General features: G+C 39.8%; 1 protein-coding gene across 5 annotated transcripts in view; it reads left to right on the top strand.

The window, feature by feature from the left end:
* The first annotated feature begins 6,255 nt into the window (after positions 1-6,255).
* Positions 6,256-17,470, top strand: part of LOC105007598 (glutamate receptor 2) — a 46,152-nt gene continuing 34,937 nt past the window's right edge. For all 5 annotated transcript variants that reach the window (XM_013131778.4, XM_013131777.4, XM_013131780.3 and 2 more), the window contains exon 1: positions 6,256-6,568. In XM_013131778.4, the coding sequence (XP_012987232.2) occupies positions 6,439-6,568 (130 nt within the window). In that variant the 5' untranslated portion in view covers positions 6,256-6,438. The remainder of the gene's footprint in view (positions 6,569-17,470) is intronic.

Raw genomic sequence — 17,470 nt, 5'->3', positions numbered from 1 at the left:
GTTTACGCCAAATTCTGACTCTACCATCTGAATTGTAGTGGAGATGAGTGGTACCCAGTGGGGTCTTCTGCTGTTGTAGCCCATCCGCCTCAAGGTTGTGCATGTTGTGGCTTCACAAATGCTTTGCTGCATACCTCGGTTGTAACGAGTGGTTATTTCAGTCAAAGTTGCTCATCTATCAGCTTGAATCAGTCGGCCCATTCTCCTCTGACCTCTAGCATCAACAAGGCATTTTCGCCCACAGGACTACCGCATACTGGAAGTTTTTCCCTTTTCACACCATTCTTTGTAAACCCTAGAAATGGTTGTGCGTGAAAATCCCAGTAACTGAGCAGATTGTGAAATACTCAGACCGGCCCGTCTGGCACCAAAAACCATGCCACACTCAAAATAGCTTAAATCACCTTTCTTTCCCATTCTGACATTCAGTTTGGAGTTCAGGAGATTGTCTTGACCAGGACCACACCCCTAAATGCATTGAAGCAACTGCCATGTGATTGGTTGATTAGATAATTGCATTAATGAGAAATTGAACAGATGTTCCTAATAATCCTTTAGGTGAGTGTATATATTGTTCTGTTACAAAATTCAATGTTATTGTCTGGGGTCCAAAAGACCCCAAAGACCCCGAGTGTCACTACAAAGGAAGACCATCAAAGGGTTATAATGTAGGCCGAAAAATGAGCTCTTAAAAGATGCTATAGAGATGGATATATGGCCTACACCTCTTACAGATCATAAGGCAATATACATAAAAATAAAGTTCTCCACTTTACGGCTCAATCAATGTACTGGAAACTCAATTGCTCATTTTTACTAGATGATGAAGTAAAAAAATTGGTTTCAGATCTGATTTCTTATATTTGGAGAAAAGCTAAGGTAGAAAAATAATTTGGTATTAATTAGGAGCTTTTTAAATTTGAGGTTACATTTTTAAGAAAGTATGGCTCTATGAATTCCAAATTTAAACGAGCGGAATAGACAAAGGTAATCACAAGGATCACATTTTTGTCAGAAATTAGAGTTAGTTAATCTACAAAGTAAACTAGATTAATTATATACTCAAAATGCAAAAGGTGCTTTTATTAGGTCTAGAGCTAAGTGGATGCAATAAGGGGAACAAAATTCATTCTTTTTTTTTTTATTTCTTTCTCATTCCAATAGCAAGAGTATCAAATAAATTAAATATTGATGGGGTTATTACAGAGTAATATCCAATTATTGTAGTCATTTTTACAAAAATGTGTATAGTTCTAAGTTTTGCTATATAACAGATGATTCCTTCTTAAACTCTCTGAATGTGAAAACTATTGATTAGAGCCAAATGGAGATCTCTTTACAGGAGATTAAGAATGGATTGAATCTGCTAAAAAACAACAAATCACCTGGCACTTTTGGAATAACTTCAGAATTTTACAAATCCTTCACAGATGAACTGGCTTCTTTCATTCTCTAGAATGCTTAAAACCTCAGAACTACTATGACTCAAGGGGTGACTATTTTAATACCCAAGCCCAACAAAGACTAACTATTTATAGACAATTGGTGTCTGATTTGCTTGCTTAATAATGATTATAAAATACTAGCTTTACTATTGGCTAAAAGACGTTGTTGAATTCAATTATTGAAAAAATACGTATTACAAATAATATTAGGGGGGTCTTGGACATTTTGGGTTATTGGTTGATGATAATGGCTTTATTCTGTTTTTGGATTTCTATTAGGCCTTTAATACTGTGGAGTTTCAGTTTGTGTTGCAATCTTTGAGGAAATTTGGATTTGGTAAATACTTTTATATGGCTAATAAAACTCTTTATATGAATAGTAATAGTTAGATTAAATTATTGGGTGGCACTTCCCTAGATTCAAGTTGTCTAGAGGTATTAGGACGAGATGCCCCACCTCCCCCTTATCCTTTCCTATTAGTGGCTCAGTTGTTGGCAGACCATATTAAATCTAGTACTGTGAAAGGTACAGTATCTCAGAGAAGTGAGTACACCCCTCACATTTCTGTAAATATTTGATTATAAGAAATGACACTAAGCTACAAGGTAAAGTAGTGAGTGTACAGCATGTATAACAGTGTACATTTACTATCCCCTCAAAATAATTCAACACACAGTCAACAAACTGAGTACACCCTTAAGTGAAAATGTCCAAACTGGGGCCAATCAGCCATTTTCCCTCCACGGTGTCATGTGACTCGTTAGTGTTACAAGGTCTCAGGTGTGAATGGGGAGCAGGTGTGTTAAATTTGATGTTATCGTTCTCACACTCCCTCATACTGGTCACTGGAAGTTCAACATGGCACCTCATGGCAAAGAACACATTGAGGATCTGAAAAAAATAATTGTTGCTCTACATAAAGATGGCCTAGGCTATAAGAAGATTGCCAAGACCCTGAAACTGAGCTGCAGCACGGTGGCCGAGACCATACAGCGGTTTAACAGGACAGGTTCCACTCAGAACAGGCCTCACCATGGTCGACCAAAGATGTTGAGTGCATGTGCTCAGCGTCATATCCAGAGGTTGTCTTTGGGAAATAAACGTATGAGTGCTGCCAACATTGATGCAGAGGTTGAAGGGGTGGGGGGTCAGCCTGTCAGTGCTCAGACCATATGCCGCACACTGCATCAAATTGGTCTGCATGACTGTCGTCCCAGAAGGAAGCCTCTTCTAAAGATGATGCACAAGAAAGCCTGCAAACATTTTGCTGAAGACAAGCAGACTAAGGACATAGATTACTGGAACCATGTCCTGTGGTCTGATGAGACCAAGATAAACTTATTTGGTTCAGATTGTGTCAAGCGTGTGTGGTGGCAACCAGGTGAGGAGTACAAATTGTGTCTTGCCTACAGTCAAGGATGTTGGTAGGATTGTCATGGTCTGGGGCTGCATGAGTGCTGCCGGCACTGGGGAGCTACAGTTCATTGAGGGAACCATGAATGCCAACATGTACTGTGGCATACTGAAGCAGACCATGATCCCCTCCCTTCTGAGACTGGGCCGCAGGGCAGTATTCCAACATGATAGTGACCCCAAACACACCTCCAAGACGACCACTGCTTTGCTAAAGAAGCTGAGGGTAAAGGTGATGGACTGGCCAAGCATGTCTCCAGACCTAAACCCTACTGAGTATCTGTGGAGCATCCTCAAACAGAAGGTGGAGGAACACAAGGTCTCTAATATCCACCAGCTCTGTGATGTTGTCATGGAGGAGTGGAAGAGGACTTCAGTGGCAACCTGTGAAGCTCTGGTGAACTCCATGCCCAAGAGGGTTAAGGCAGTGCTGGAAAATAATGGTGGCCACACAAAATATTGACACTTTGGGCCCAATTTGGACATTTTCACTAAGGGGTGTACTCACTTTTTTTGCCAGCGGTTTAGACATTCATGGCTGTGTGTTGAGTTATTTTGAGGGGACAGCAAATTTACACTGTTATACAAGCTGTACACTCACTACTTCACATTGTAGCAAAGTTTCATCTCTTCAGTGTTGTCACATGAAAAGATATAAACAAATATTAACAAAAATGTGATGGATGTACTCACTACTGTGAGATACTTTATATCTCTACTTGGCAAAGAACTAGTAATAATGCTGCTGGCAGATGACACCACACTATTCCTGAAGAATGAGAATCAAATTCCTGTTGCTAAAAAAGCAATTAAGGAATTCTCCGAGGCATCTCGTCTGCACTTGAACATTAATCACTGTGAACTTGAGTCTGTTAAGGAGAGCTCTTCCTCTTTTATCTATAATATTCCTATTAAATATGAAGTTGTGTATTTGGCGTTGCTTCTTGATAATAAGCTACTAAAGGAGATTAACAAAATAATGCTCAATTTTATTTGGAAAAACAAGACAAATTATATGAGAAAAACAGTTTGGATTATTATACCACTCCATGTGTGTTCTAAACTGGGTGGCTTAAACTATCTTCTGTCTTGTAACTATGGTATTGACAAAATTCCTGCGTATCATTGACAGGCTTTTTTGGCATGTCTCTCATATACAAACATAATGTTTCGCCTCATAACTATTTTATCTGGAATGACAGGGATATTTTATATGAACATAAATCTCTCATTATGGAAAATTGGTTCTGTAATAATATTTTGCTTGTAGATCAGTCATTTAATAAGAATGGTCTAACCTATGAAGAGTTTCTCTCTGAATATGGGATAGCTGTAACACCTGGGGATTATGCAGATGTCTTTGGTGCGATACCCTCTGGTGTTTGTATGCTTTTTAAATCTCAACCTAGGGTTACACTTCAACAATTACCCTTTGTACTTAATCTTGTAACAGACTCTCCCAAACACAAAATTTGCTTCTCCAATATTTTCAGAAATCACAATAGTTCTTTTAAAGCATTGTTTCAGAGAGATATTTCTATGGTACCTTATGTTATTCCCTACTGGAATCAATTTGTGGGTGATATAGTTTGGGAGATAGTCTGGCTTTTACCTAATTTATATTTAGTTAACAAAATAAAGTGAAGGAAATGCTATCCAGCCAAGAGCTATATTATTGACATTGATGTTTTTTGTAGTTTTTGTAATGAATGTGAAGAATCTGTTGTGCATTTATTCTGGCATTGTCCAATTGTTAAGAAATTCTGGCAAAATCTATTGAGGTAGATTTTTGTTTGTTTTGAAACATGTATTGTTTGGGCTAACAGATAGTACAAAGAAAAACATTTGTGTATATATGATTAATGTAATTATTTATTATGAATATTAATATAATATTCAAAAATGCAAGTTCATGGGAAAGAAACCATGCTATATGGCTTTTAATGAAGAGGTCAGAGTTCAAAAATTCATTTAAACAAAATGCTATTAAAATTGTAACAATCTTTACTAATCTGTACTAATATATGATGTGGACTCCCCCCCCCCTAGTGTTAATTTATAGTGATGCATGTGTAGTCTTTTTATTTTTGTGTTTTTTTTCCATTTCATGTATTTTCTTAATGTATTTTTTATTTTTTGCAATGTACTAACATAAACAGCACTACATCAGACATACTGTATATAGCATCAGCACAACATCAGTAGATATAAAAAATATTAATAAAAAAATAATAATAAATAGATATTTATAGTGTATAATAAACTCACACAAAAGGAATCTTACTTATATGTACACACATATGTACACAAATATAAACAAACGGGAACTGGACTACTACATGTTTTCAGGGGCAAGGCGATGACCTCCTTTGTTTAATATAAACTTTAAGGATTGCTTAAAGATATCAAGTTCTTTCTTAAAAATCATCAGCAAGCATGTTGTTTCAAGAAATCTACATTTATGGATAAAGAATTTTGCAAGGCTGATTAGTGTATGACCTCGGTAATACTATGAATCTCATATATTTAAAAGAATAATTGTATTACATGACCTTTATATTTTTTTTATTGTTTTCTAAAGAAACGAACAGTTGAGGTCTATAAGACAACTATAAAGCTTTCACAATGTAAGTGCCTACCATTGTCTAGCTCTTTGTTTATAAAAATAGTTGTTTTTACAGTGATAATTATCCAATTAACATTAGGTGATATATTTATCCAATTAACATAATTATCAGTAAACATTATGTAACATAAGTTGCATATAGACTTTATAACTTGCTGCACCAATTATTCATCAATTGACATTGGCAACTATGGAGTGGTATGTAGTGACATTGAAAAATATGGAGCGGTATGTAGTGACATCGGTAAATGTGGAGTGGTATGTAGCATCATTGGAAATTATGGAGCGGTATGTACTAGTGTGGTATGTAGTGTTATTGGTACATATGGAGTGGTATGTAGGTATCTTAAATTCTGCCTATACAACTACTGCATCACGAATAGAGGGAAAATTTAAACATAGTCTAGAATGGGGAAAGTACAAGAGATTAGGAAAAACACTTTTTTCATTATTCATATTAGCCTACACCTTATAATAATATTGTGGTTCTTATCGGGCATTCTGTTTGCGTATTGCATAACTGAACACTCCTCCACACATTCACAGCTGACTCATCGCTACATATTCATATTCTGTTATATTATAACACGAACTGTTTCCCCAACAACCTGCCTCGGCTGCTCTCGGGTTTTTCCGCTCTCATTGGTATTCCTAAATTGTTCGCGCGCCGTTGGTCCTAAAACAGCTCCAGCAGTGTCCGCGCGCAGGAGCGCGAGAGATAGAGAGAGAAAGCAAAGGAGTGTGTGTGAGAGAGAGAGAGAGATCCGCAGAGCTCCAGCCACACTCCCACAAACGAGGGGGTACATGAGCCAGAGAACAGTCAGTCAGGCACACAACCCTTCCCGTGGATTCCCTCTGCTGTCCAGTAATACGTCCAGGTCGCCATGCCAACTGTGTGAGAAGCTTTCAGTCTGTCGGTGTGGTGGAACTGGTTGGTTTGCGGTATTCAGTGGATGTATGTAGACGCCTCTCGGTATGAAATGCCTGAACTGAAGACGATGAGGAATCTGCTGCGCGTGATTCTTTTAACCGTCGTTTGCTTGAGGCGCGAGGCGCTCTGCGGTTCGCCCAGTGTTCAGATTGGTATGTACATCAGGCTACATGCATACAGATTAAATATTACATGTGCATTTTACACACACACACACACATATATATATATATATGTATATATGTATAATGCATATGTGTGTTGGGTACCGGATTAAACAGGGGCTCACAAGGTTCCGGTGTTCAGACTGTGCAATATATTTATATTAGCCTGTCTAACACTGGAGCTGTGGTTTAATCTGCATTTCACTGCATCTGAGATGGAGGGAGAGAGATGGGGGGAGGTGGAAGGAGGTAGAGAGGAGTGGGGGGAGAGAGATGGGGGGAGGCGGAAGGAGGAAGAGAGGAGTGGGGGGAGAGAGATGGGGGGAGGCGGAAGAGAGGAGTCGGGGGAGAGAGGGAGACAGTGTGTACTATGTTCATATTAAAAAGACAGAGCAGAGGTGGTTCTGTGTTAAAACTGATTAAGTATAATGTTGTTGTGAATAATAAAAAAGCAGCCTGCTCTATCCTCGACAGCCCAAAAGAATTGATTTACCAGGCTTTTATAATTCATATTATTATTCTTTGTAATATTATGAATAACAATCAATTGTAACAGAAGGCTGATTCAAGGTCTTTTCAATAGCTTTGCCTACTCCTCCTGCGTCTCTCTTTTCTTTCTGCTTCTTTCTTCCTTACAATCTTTTGGAAGAGGTCAGAAAGAAAGAAAGGACATTCAGTTTTCCCATCAAATGGGTTTAGAGAAGACTAGGAGAGGGTACTACTCATTGCTTTCTGTCTCTATGACTTCTCATGGGCTGGTTCAGCATGTGGGACAGTTTCTATTAGGAGGTTTTGTTTCTTTATTTTCAGTTTGGTTTAATGTCATTGATTGATAATGGATAAATTATTATGATGATACAATGTCAATTTTTATCCAGCCTACATGGTTTTACACAACCCAAATCATATAGATGAAACACAAACATTTTACAATAAACAAATTGCATTATTTTAGCAAGTACATGTATATAATTAGCTATCTACACTACAGAGTCCAGTTAACACCATGTCCTACTATTTCACCTTCTCCCCCAGTCTTGCAAAGGTAGTTGTGACATGTCAAAAGAACTCTGTTTTCATCTTATGGCCAGAAGATTTCAGAATGAGCAGCAAATTTATTTTCAAACAAACATGTCTGTAGTTACCATACAGAGATAAAATAAAACACTAAAACACCTAATGAAAAAATAAATAAACTTAACTTTCCATTCTGCCAACATCATACAATATACAAAGTCTTACCGCTGTGAGTTGATGTTTAAATGGGTATTCAGATACCATTAACACATGCCAGTTAGTTATAAATCCCCATTCAAGCATTTGGTTTGTGATTGTCATAAAGTTACCATCAAACTATGGTTCCTCGTCCATATCTTCACAGATCAGGTCTGGAGTCATCAATGCATGGCAGGATAGCAGTTTTGTGAACATTGGTCCGGGTGAGGTACTCAGGGTCATCATCCCTGGACAGATAGCAGTGTTGTGGACATTGTTCCAGGTGAGGTACTCAGGGTCATCATCCCTGGACAGATAGCTGTGTTGTGAACATTGTTCCGGGTGAGGTACTCTGGGTCATCATCCCTGAACAGATAGCAGTGTTGTGAACATTGTTCCGGGTGAGGTACTCTGGGTCATCATCCCCCAACAGATAGCAGTGTTGTGAACATTGTTCGGGGTGAGGTACTCTGGGTCATCATCCCCCAACAGATTGCAGTGTTGTCGTCTTGATGATCACTCACCCCAAGGCCCTACCTGCAAGGTTAGCTTGTGGTCTAAAACCATCTTCATAGGTCACATCTCAAGCAACCACGGTATTTAGTTGTGCATAAGTTGTGCATAAATTTGCATACCCTTGGAGAATTGGTAATATATGTACCATTTGTAAAGAAAACATGAGCGAGAAGGCAAAACCCATGTCTTTTATTTCTTATGGGATTCACATTAAACTGTAGGTCATAACAGAATGGCACAATCATAAAACAAAACATGGCAACAAAGAAAAAAATATACTGATCCCTGTTCAAAAGTCTCCATACCCTTAGTTCTTAATGCTGTGTATTGCCCACTTTAGCATCAATGACAGCGTGGAGTCTTTTGTAATAGTTGTCTATGAGGCCCCGAATTCTTGCAGGTTGTATAGCTGCCCATTCGTCTTGACAAAATGCCTCCAGGTCATGCAAAGTCTTTTGTCGTCTTGAATGAACCGCACGTTTGAGATCTCCCCAGAGTGGTTCAATGATATTAAGGTCAGGAGACTGTGATGGCCGCTTCAGAACCTTCACCTTTTTCTGTTGTAACCACTTGAGGGTCAACTTGGTCTTGTGCTTAGGGTCATTGTCGTGTTGGAAAGTCCAAGAGCGTCCCATGCGCAGCTTTCGTGCACAAGAATGTAAATTGTCTCCCAGTATTCTCTGATAACAAGATTCCCCACGCCTTTAGAGCTCACACAACCCAAAACATCAGTGAGCCACCACCATGCTTCACAGTGGGGATGGTATTCTGTTCACTATAGGCCTTGTTGACTCCTCTCCAAACATAGTGCTTATGGTTGTGACCATAAAGCTCTATTTTGGCCTCGTCATTCCAAATAACAGTGTGCCAGAGGCTGTGAGGTGTGTTAAGGTGTTGTTGGGCATATTGTAACTGGCTGTAAAGGCATCTTTCTGGCAACTCAGCCATGCAGCTCATTTCTATTATATTGTCATATTGTGCTCCTTGAAACAACCACACCTTTTTTCCAGAGCAGCCTGTATTTCTCCTGAGGTTACCTGTAGGTTTTTCTTTGTATCCCAAACAATTATTCTGGCAGTTTTGGCTGAAATCTATCTTGGTCTACCTGACCTTGGCTTGGTATCAAGAGATCCCTGAATTTTCCAGTTCTTGATAAGTTATTGAACAATACTGACTGGCATTTGCAAGGCTTTGGATATCTTTTTATATCCTTTTCCATCATTATAAAGTTCCATTACCTTGTTACGCAGGTCTTTTGACAGTTATTGTTTGCTCCTCATGGCTTAATATCTAGCCTGCTCAGTGCCTCCACTTGAGAGCTAACAAACGCATTGACTATTTATACACAGACACTAATCGCAATTTAAAAAGCCAAAGGTGTGGGACATTCACCTTTAATTTCCATTTTCACCTGTGTGTGTCACCTTGTGTCTGTAACAAGGGTATGTAAACTTTTGATCAGGGCCATTTGGGTGATTTCTGTTATTATTATGATTTAAAAAGGAGCCAAACCACTATGTGATGATAAATGTCTTCATATGATCACTATCCTTAAATAAAAGACAGTTTATTTGCATTATCAGTCATATTTTCAAAAATCTATGCTAAAATGTCACATTTTCTGCCAGGATATGCAAACCTATGAGCACAACTGTATATAGTGTGTATTGTGTACATTTTAAAAGTAAAAACTATTAGGGGGAAATATAAATAAATGAAGATTTCTATTTAAATATCACTTTACATAAGGTAAAGAATATTATAAAGTGGAGCACATTGAGGAATGGTTAACTTAAGTTAATGTAGAGAGCAAATCTAATAGAAAATCCTATTTTGATGTTATTGTTGCGGTTAATCTGCTTGTGCTCATTAGGTTTGGAGAGGGATTGTGTTATAAATCCAACCACATTATCCCCCCACCGTAATGTACATGGGACACTTTTTGAGGAAAAACTATTCAGTGCCGCAGTGAATGTATTGTACAAAGTACTCAGCAGAGTTTGTCAAGTTACAAATATGATATTGTTAGCTAGTTGCTTTTATTAGGAGTCTGGGAGGCAATTCATGAGCAGTTTTAGGGAATGGTTAATTGGGGGGGAGTAATTAGATTTTTATTGGTGAATGTTATGAAAGTATTATCAAATGTTAAGAAAATGAAATTGACAAGCCAGAGAGACTGGTGGACAGGGAGGGCGTAGATGTTGGTGAACATAAAAAAAATGTTAACAGTGCTTTTCTCTGTCAGTAATTTATATAATAATTTCTGCAGTGTCAAGGTAGACTTGGGTGAGTCAATACATACTGTACAGATGGGTGAGAAATGTAAAGAAAAACCAGTTCAGTTTCAATGCAGCTTGGAATAGATTCTGTGAGCCTCTGGAACTTTTCTTGAGGGCTGAAACACATTTTTCAAAAAGATTCACATTATTTTCATACTCATAAAACCGGTTGGTGATCCCTCTTGCCCTGTGGATGGGGATATTGTCATCCTGGAAGAGACCACTCCCATCAGGATAGAAATGTTTCCCCATAAGATGAAGGGGTTGGGCTGCAGTGACCCTTCCCTCTAATGGGACAAGTGGACCCAAACTATTCCAGGAAAATGCCCCCCACAGCATAATGGAGCCTCCACACTGCAGTGGTCAAGTATTCTGGCCTGTACCAATCTCTTGGTGTATCCTACATATGTAGGTGCCCACTTGTTTAGAATATGGTGAAGAATGACTCATATCACATTCTTCCACATCTCTGTAGACCAGGTCCATGGTTCACTGAACTTTCAAATGTGCATTTGTCTTTGTAATGAGGGTTTATGCGCTGCAACTGAGAACAAGTATTTGATACACTGCCGATTTTGCAGGTTTTCCTACTTACAAAGCATGTAGAGGTCTGTAATTTTTATCATATGTACACTTCAAATGTGAGAGACGGAATCTACAACAAAAATCCAGAAAATCACATTGTATGATTTTATATAATTAATTTGCATTTTATTGCATGACATAAGTATTTGATCACCTACCAACCAGTAAGAATTCCATCTCTCACAGACCTGTTAGTTTTTCTTTAAGAAGCCCTCCTGTTCTCCACTCATTACCTGTATTAACAGTTATTAACAGGTAATTACCTGTATTACCTGTATCTTTTTTTCACGAAATGCATTGTGGGATTGTTGAGATGTGGGATTGTTGAGATTGCGGATTGTTGACGTGCTGTACGCTGCCTGCTGTTACCTACCTGGCTACCTGCCAAACTTTTTTCGAATTTACTCTATATAAACTAATTGGTCAAAATTTGATTTTAAGAGTTTTACCAACACAATATTTTTATCTGTTGACCTCTTACCCAACTTTACTACACTAGGACTCTTTTTGGACATAATTAACGGAACTACTCACCCCAGAACACCCGAGGCTAAGTATCATTAAAATGTCTTATCACTGTAATTATTGTAGCAACAACACGGAGAAGAACTATCGTCTTCAGTTAAAGATAGCAGAGTTAGAGGCTCGGCTTCTGATGCAAATGTCAGACAAGGATTATGCTAGTGTAGAAATAGAAAAAAAACTGCGTCAGTGCCACCAGGAAGAAACAATAGTTTTGTTATCCCCCCGGCACAGCTCCTGCAGCCGGGCAAGAACTTTCTCTTGGTCACTGGGAAGAAATGCCGTCGACCAATTAAACCTGAATCGTTGCTAAATCCAACTGAGACTTTCAACAGGTTTTCCCCACTGGAGTCGGAGTCAAGGCACGAGCCGTCTCCGGAGGGGAATGATGGGCAGGCATTTTCTAAAACTGAAAACTTTAGTCATTGGCGATTCCATTACCCGTAGTATTAGACTAAAGAATCAGCCGGCGATCGTACACTGTTTACCGGGGGACAGAGCCACCGACGTAGCCGCAAATCTGGGGTTGGTGCTAGCGAAGTCTAAAACTGGCAAGTATAGAGAGTACAGAGATATTGTTATCAGCGTGTAAACTAGCTAGAAAGATGTGTCGGCATCGAGTAATTGTCTCTGGCCCCCTCCCAGCTAGGGGTGGTGACAAGCTCTACAGCAGACTTGAGCAACTCAGTCGCTGGCTGAAAACGGAGTTCTGCCCGTCGCAGGAGGTAGAGTTTGTAGATAACTGGCTTTCTTTTTGGGACTCTCCCAGAAATAGGGCCAGGCCTGATCTGCTGAGGAGCGACGGACTCCATCCTAGCTGGAGTGGTGCTCTTCTTTTATCTAGGAACATTGACAGGAGTCTCACTTCTATAGCCTTAACATGAGATAGGGTGCAGGTCAGGCTGCAGGCTGTTAGCCAGCCTGCTAGCATAGTGGAGTCTGTCGATAGCATAGCCAGAGTATTTAGTACAGCTTAACCTATTGCCACTGTGACTCGTTCCAGGCTGAGAAAAGTTAAACAAGGTAGTGCTAACAAAAACAACCTTTAAATTAAGATAAAGCCTTCCTCCGCCTAGGTCACTAATAAAAATTACTGTATCACCTAGCATCTCAAAATGGGACTCCTAAATTTTTGATCCCTTGCTCCAAAGGCAGCTGCTGTAAATTAATTAAGCTCTGACCATAAACTAGATGTTATTGGTTTATGTGAAACATGGCTAAAGTCTAATGAATTCACTGCCTTAAATGAGGCCTCTCCTCCTGGTTATACTAGTGATCATATCCCTCGTGCATCCCGAAAAGGAGGGGGTGTCGCTAATATTTATGACAGTAAATATAAATTTACTCTCAAACATATCACTGAGTTTCATTCTTTTGAAGTTTTACTCATGAAAGTTAACCAGGCCAATAAATCGTTTTACATAGCTACTATTTATAGGCCCCCCGGGCCATACACAATGTTCCTCAATGAGTTTCCAGAATTCTTATCTAACCTTGTAGTCATGGCAGATAGTGTTCTAATTTTTGGCGATTTCAATATTCATATGGAAAAGTCCAATGATCCTCTTCAAAAAGCCTTTGAAGCAATAATTGACTCAATGGGTTTTGTCTCAGGTCCAACACATTGCCACAATCACACCTTAGATTTAGTCCTGTCACGAGAAATAGATATTGTAGATCTAATAATTTACCCCCAAATTCCTGGATTATCGGATCACTGTCTCGTTACATTTACCGTTAAAACAACAAATCCACTTGCTCCGCACACTATTTCAAAAGCTGTACTATAAATTCTCGGACTACAAATAAATTCCTTGATAAAGTTTGCACATTAACGACAGATTAAATAAATCTGTAAACGATCAAATCAAGGATCTAAACTCAATACTGCAAAATACATTAGACACAGTTGCACCACTAAAACAAAAGAAATACGCAACAAGAAACTTGCTCCCTGGTACACAGACATTACTAGAGCACTGAAGCAAGCCTCCAGAAAATTGGAGCAAAAGTGGCGCTGTATTTAGACTAGCCTGGATAGACAGTACACTACAATACAGAAAATCACTCACGTCTGCTCGATCAGCTTATTTCTCCAACCTGATTGAGGTGAACAAAAACAATCCAAAATTCCTCTTTGATACAGTTGCAAAGTTAACAAAAAAGCAAAGCTTAGCAAGTGAAGTGGGTCCTCCTCAAATAGGGTCCTCCTCAAATAGTTATGGTCCTCAAAATCTCAGTTGTCCTTAAAATGTCCTGAACCTCCCTGACCAGGTGTCAATGGGGACACTTGAATTTTTTGATACCGTATCGCTCGACACATTTACTACATTTTTTATGAGTTCTAAACCCACAAACTCTCAGCTAGACCCGATTCCAACAAAATTACTTAAGTTGTTATTTCCTGTGCTAGGTCAGCCAGTGCTGAACATAATAAATTGCTCCCTTTCCTCCAGGTGTGTACCAAACTCACTAAAAATAGCGCAAATTAAGCCTCTTCTAAAAAAATCTTATCTGGATCCCGACATATTAATCAACTATAGGCCAATATCGAACCTCCCGTTCCTCTCAAAAATCTTAGAAAAATGTGTTTCCCAACAACTGAATGCCTTCCTAAAGACAAATAACATTTATGAAATACTCCAGTCCGGTTTCAGATCCCATCATAGTACTGAGACTTCACTCGTGAGGGTAACAAATGACCTTCTAGTGGCCTCGGACAAAGGTTCCACATCCGTCCTGTTGCTTCTTGATTTTAGTGCTGCTTTTGACACTATTGATCACTCCCTTCTCTTAGAGAGACTGGAAACCCATATTAGGCTACGTGGACATTTTCTAGCCTGGTTTAAATCTTATTTATCTGAAAGATATCAGTTTGTTAGTGTGGATGGCATATCCTCTGACAAGTCAAAGGTATGCTTTGGTGTTCCTCAAGGCTCAGTTCTGGGCCCATTATTGTTCTCACTATATATGCTCCCTCTGGGCGATGTAATCCGAAATCACAATGTAAACTTTCACTGTTACGCTGATGACACACAGTTATATATTTCAATGAAGCATAGAGAAGCCCCTAAATTAGCAACTTTGGAAGCATGCGTTTTAGATATTAGGAAGTGGATGACAGAGAATTTCTTGCTCTTAAACTCAAGGAAGACAGAAAACAAATAGTGTTGTTAGCAGATCTCACTGTGAACCTCGACGGCTGCATGGTCGTATCCCAAATAACTGTAAAAAACCTTGGCGTTACCCTTGACCCTTGATCTCTTTTGAAGAACATATAAAATATGTCTCAAGAGTTGCTTATTTTCATCTTTGAAACATTGCAAAAATTCGAAACTTTCTATCGAAAAATGATGCAGAAAAATGTATCCATGCTTTCGTTACTTCTAGACTAGATTACTGCAATGCTCTTCTCTCTGGTTATTCAGACAAATGATTAAATAAACGTAAATTAGTGCTGCACACGGCTTCTAGAATCCTAACTAGAACAAAAAAATTTTAACACATTACTCCTGTCCTAGCGTCCTTACATTGGCTGCCTGTTAGGGTTAGGGCTGATTTTAAGGTTTTACTCTTAACCTATAAATCAATACATGGACTTGCTCCTACTTACCTTGCTGAAATGATCCAGCCATACACATAGGTTACACCTACACGTAACCTATGATCGCAAAATGCAGGCCTTTTAATTGTAACTAGAATTTCTAAACAAAAAGCTGGCGGCAGGGCCTTTTCTCATAGAGCTCCACTACTGTGGAATGATCTGCCAATTAAGGTTAGAAATGCAAACTCAGTGCAAACTTTCAAGTGTCTACTAAAAACTCATCTCTACAGCACGGTTTATAATTAGGTGTAGCCTGGTCCGGGGGTGTGAAGGTGACCAGTAGGCTTGATACCGTCCACCCTTGCTGTCTTGCCAGGTGGGCTCTCGTCGCCACTGGGATGCCCTCCCTCCAATGCCTTTCGGGGGAAGAGTCACTGGCTTGTTGTTGTCTCTCTGTTGCGCACTTGTGCAATTCGGCTGAACGCTGCTGGCAATACTCGGCCCTCTTTCAGGGGGGTTGCGGTTGGTGGGTATCCCTTTGGTTGATGCCTGGCAATGTGGGTGGATTGATTTCCTGCCTGTTGGGCCCTGTCCGGGGCCTCCCCCGGGTAGGGCCACAGTGTCGCCGGACCCCCCCGTCTCTGTTCCAAGGTGTTATGCTGCTATATTATTGTGCTGGGGGATATGAAGAATGCACTTTCTAACTTTTCTCAGTCTCCTCTAGTTTTTTATTTTAGGAGGAGATGAGGTCCTGGTCCACACCTGTGGAGTATCTGGTTTGGGGGGCCTGTTGCTGTCCCTGTCCTTGTCCACCTGGTGATACTTTTGACCTAGTCTAGAATCAAATAGACTCTGGATTTAGCCCAAAGAAATGTATTTATTATTCTAATTGGACTCATAATATCTCACCTGGCACAGCCAGAAGAGGACTGGTCACCCCTCTGAGCCTGGGTCCTCTCTAGGTTTCTTCCTAAAATTCGGCCTTCTTAGGGAGTTTTTCTTAGCCACTGAAATCCAACACTACTGTTGTTTGCTTCTTGGGGTTTAAGGCCGGGTGTCTCTGTGAAGCACTTTGTAACAACTGCTGTTGTAAAAAGGGCTTTATAAATAAATGTGATAGATTGATTGATTGATTAACTGCACCTGTTATATCTTGTTACCTGTATAAAAGACACCTGTCCACACACTCAATCAAACAGACTCCAACCTCTCCACAATGGCCAAGACCAGAGAGCTGTGTAAGGACATCTGGGATAAAATTGTAGACATGCACAAGGCTGGGATGGGCTACAGGACAATAGGCAAGCAGCTTGGTGAGAAGGCAACAACTGTTGGCGCAATTATTAGAAAATGGAAGAAGTTCAAGATGACATTCAATCTCCCTCGGTCTGTGGCTCCATGCAAGATCTCACCTCGTGGGGTATCAGTGATCATGAGGAAGGTGAGGGATCAGCCCAGAACTACACGGCAGGACCTGGTCAATGACCTGAAGAGAGCTGGGACCACAGACCATTAGTAACACACTACGCCGTCATGGATTAAAATCCTGCAGCGCACGCAAGGTCCCCCTGCTCAAGTCAGCGCATGTCCAGGCCCGTCTGAAGTTTGCCAATGACCATTTGGATGATCCAGAGGAGGAATTTCCCTCTCTGTGTAGTTCTACTATAATATCCCTCTCTGTCTAGTTCTACTATAACATCCCTCTCTGTATAGTTCTACTATAATATCCCTCTCTGTCTAGTTCTACTATAACATCCCTCTCTGTATAGTTCTACTATAACATCCCTCTCTGTCTAGTTCTACTATAACATCCCTCTCTGTATAGTTCTACTATAATATCCCTCTCTGTCTAGTTCTACTATAACATCCCTCTCTGTGTAGTTCTACTAGAACATCCCTCTCTGTGTAGTTCTACTATAACGTCCCTCTCTGTGTAGTTCTACTATAACGTCCCTCTCTGTGTAGTTCTACTATAATATCCCTCTCTGTGTAGTTCTACTATGAAATCCCTCTCTGTGTAGTTCAACTATAATATCCCTCTCTGTGTAGTTCAACTATAATACCCCTCTCGATGTAGCTCTCAACAGATTGATCTTGATAATAGTCTGATCACGTCCTGCGTTGACATTCTCAGTCACCTGGAAAACAGCTGCTCTTCTGTTTTTCCTCACATATCACACACAAGCATCACGGTCATCTAATATGCACTTTCGATCACATTTCCTATAT

The sequence above is a fragment of the Esox lucius genome, chromosome 25 (assembly GCF_011004845.1).
Source record: "Esox lucius isolate fEsoLuc1 chromosome 25, fEsoLuc1.pri, whole genome shotgun sequence".
Lineage (NCBI taxonomy): Eukaryota > Metazoa > Chordata > Actinopteri > Esociformes > Esocidae > Esox > Esox lucius.
Note: the sequence above shows the minus strand (reverse complement) of the source record. Positions and strands in the feature narration are given on the sequence as shown.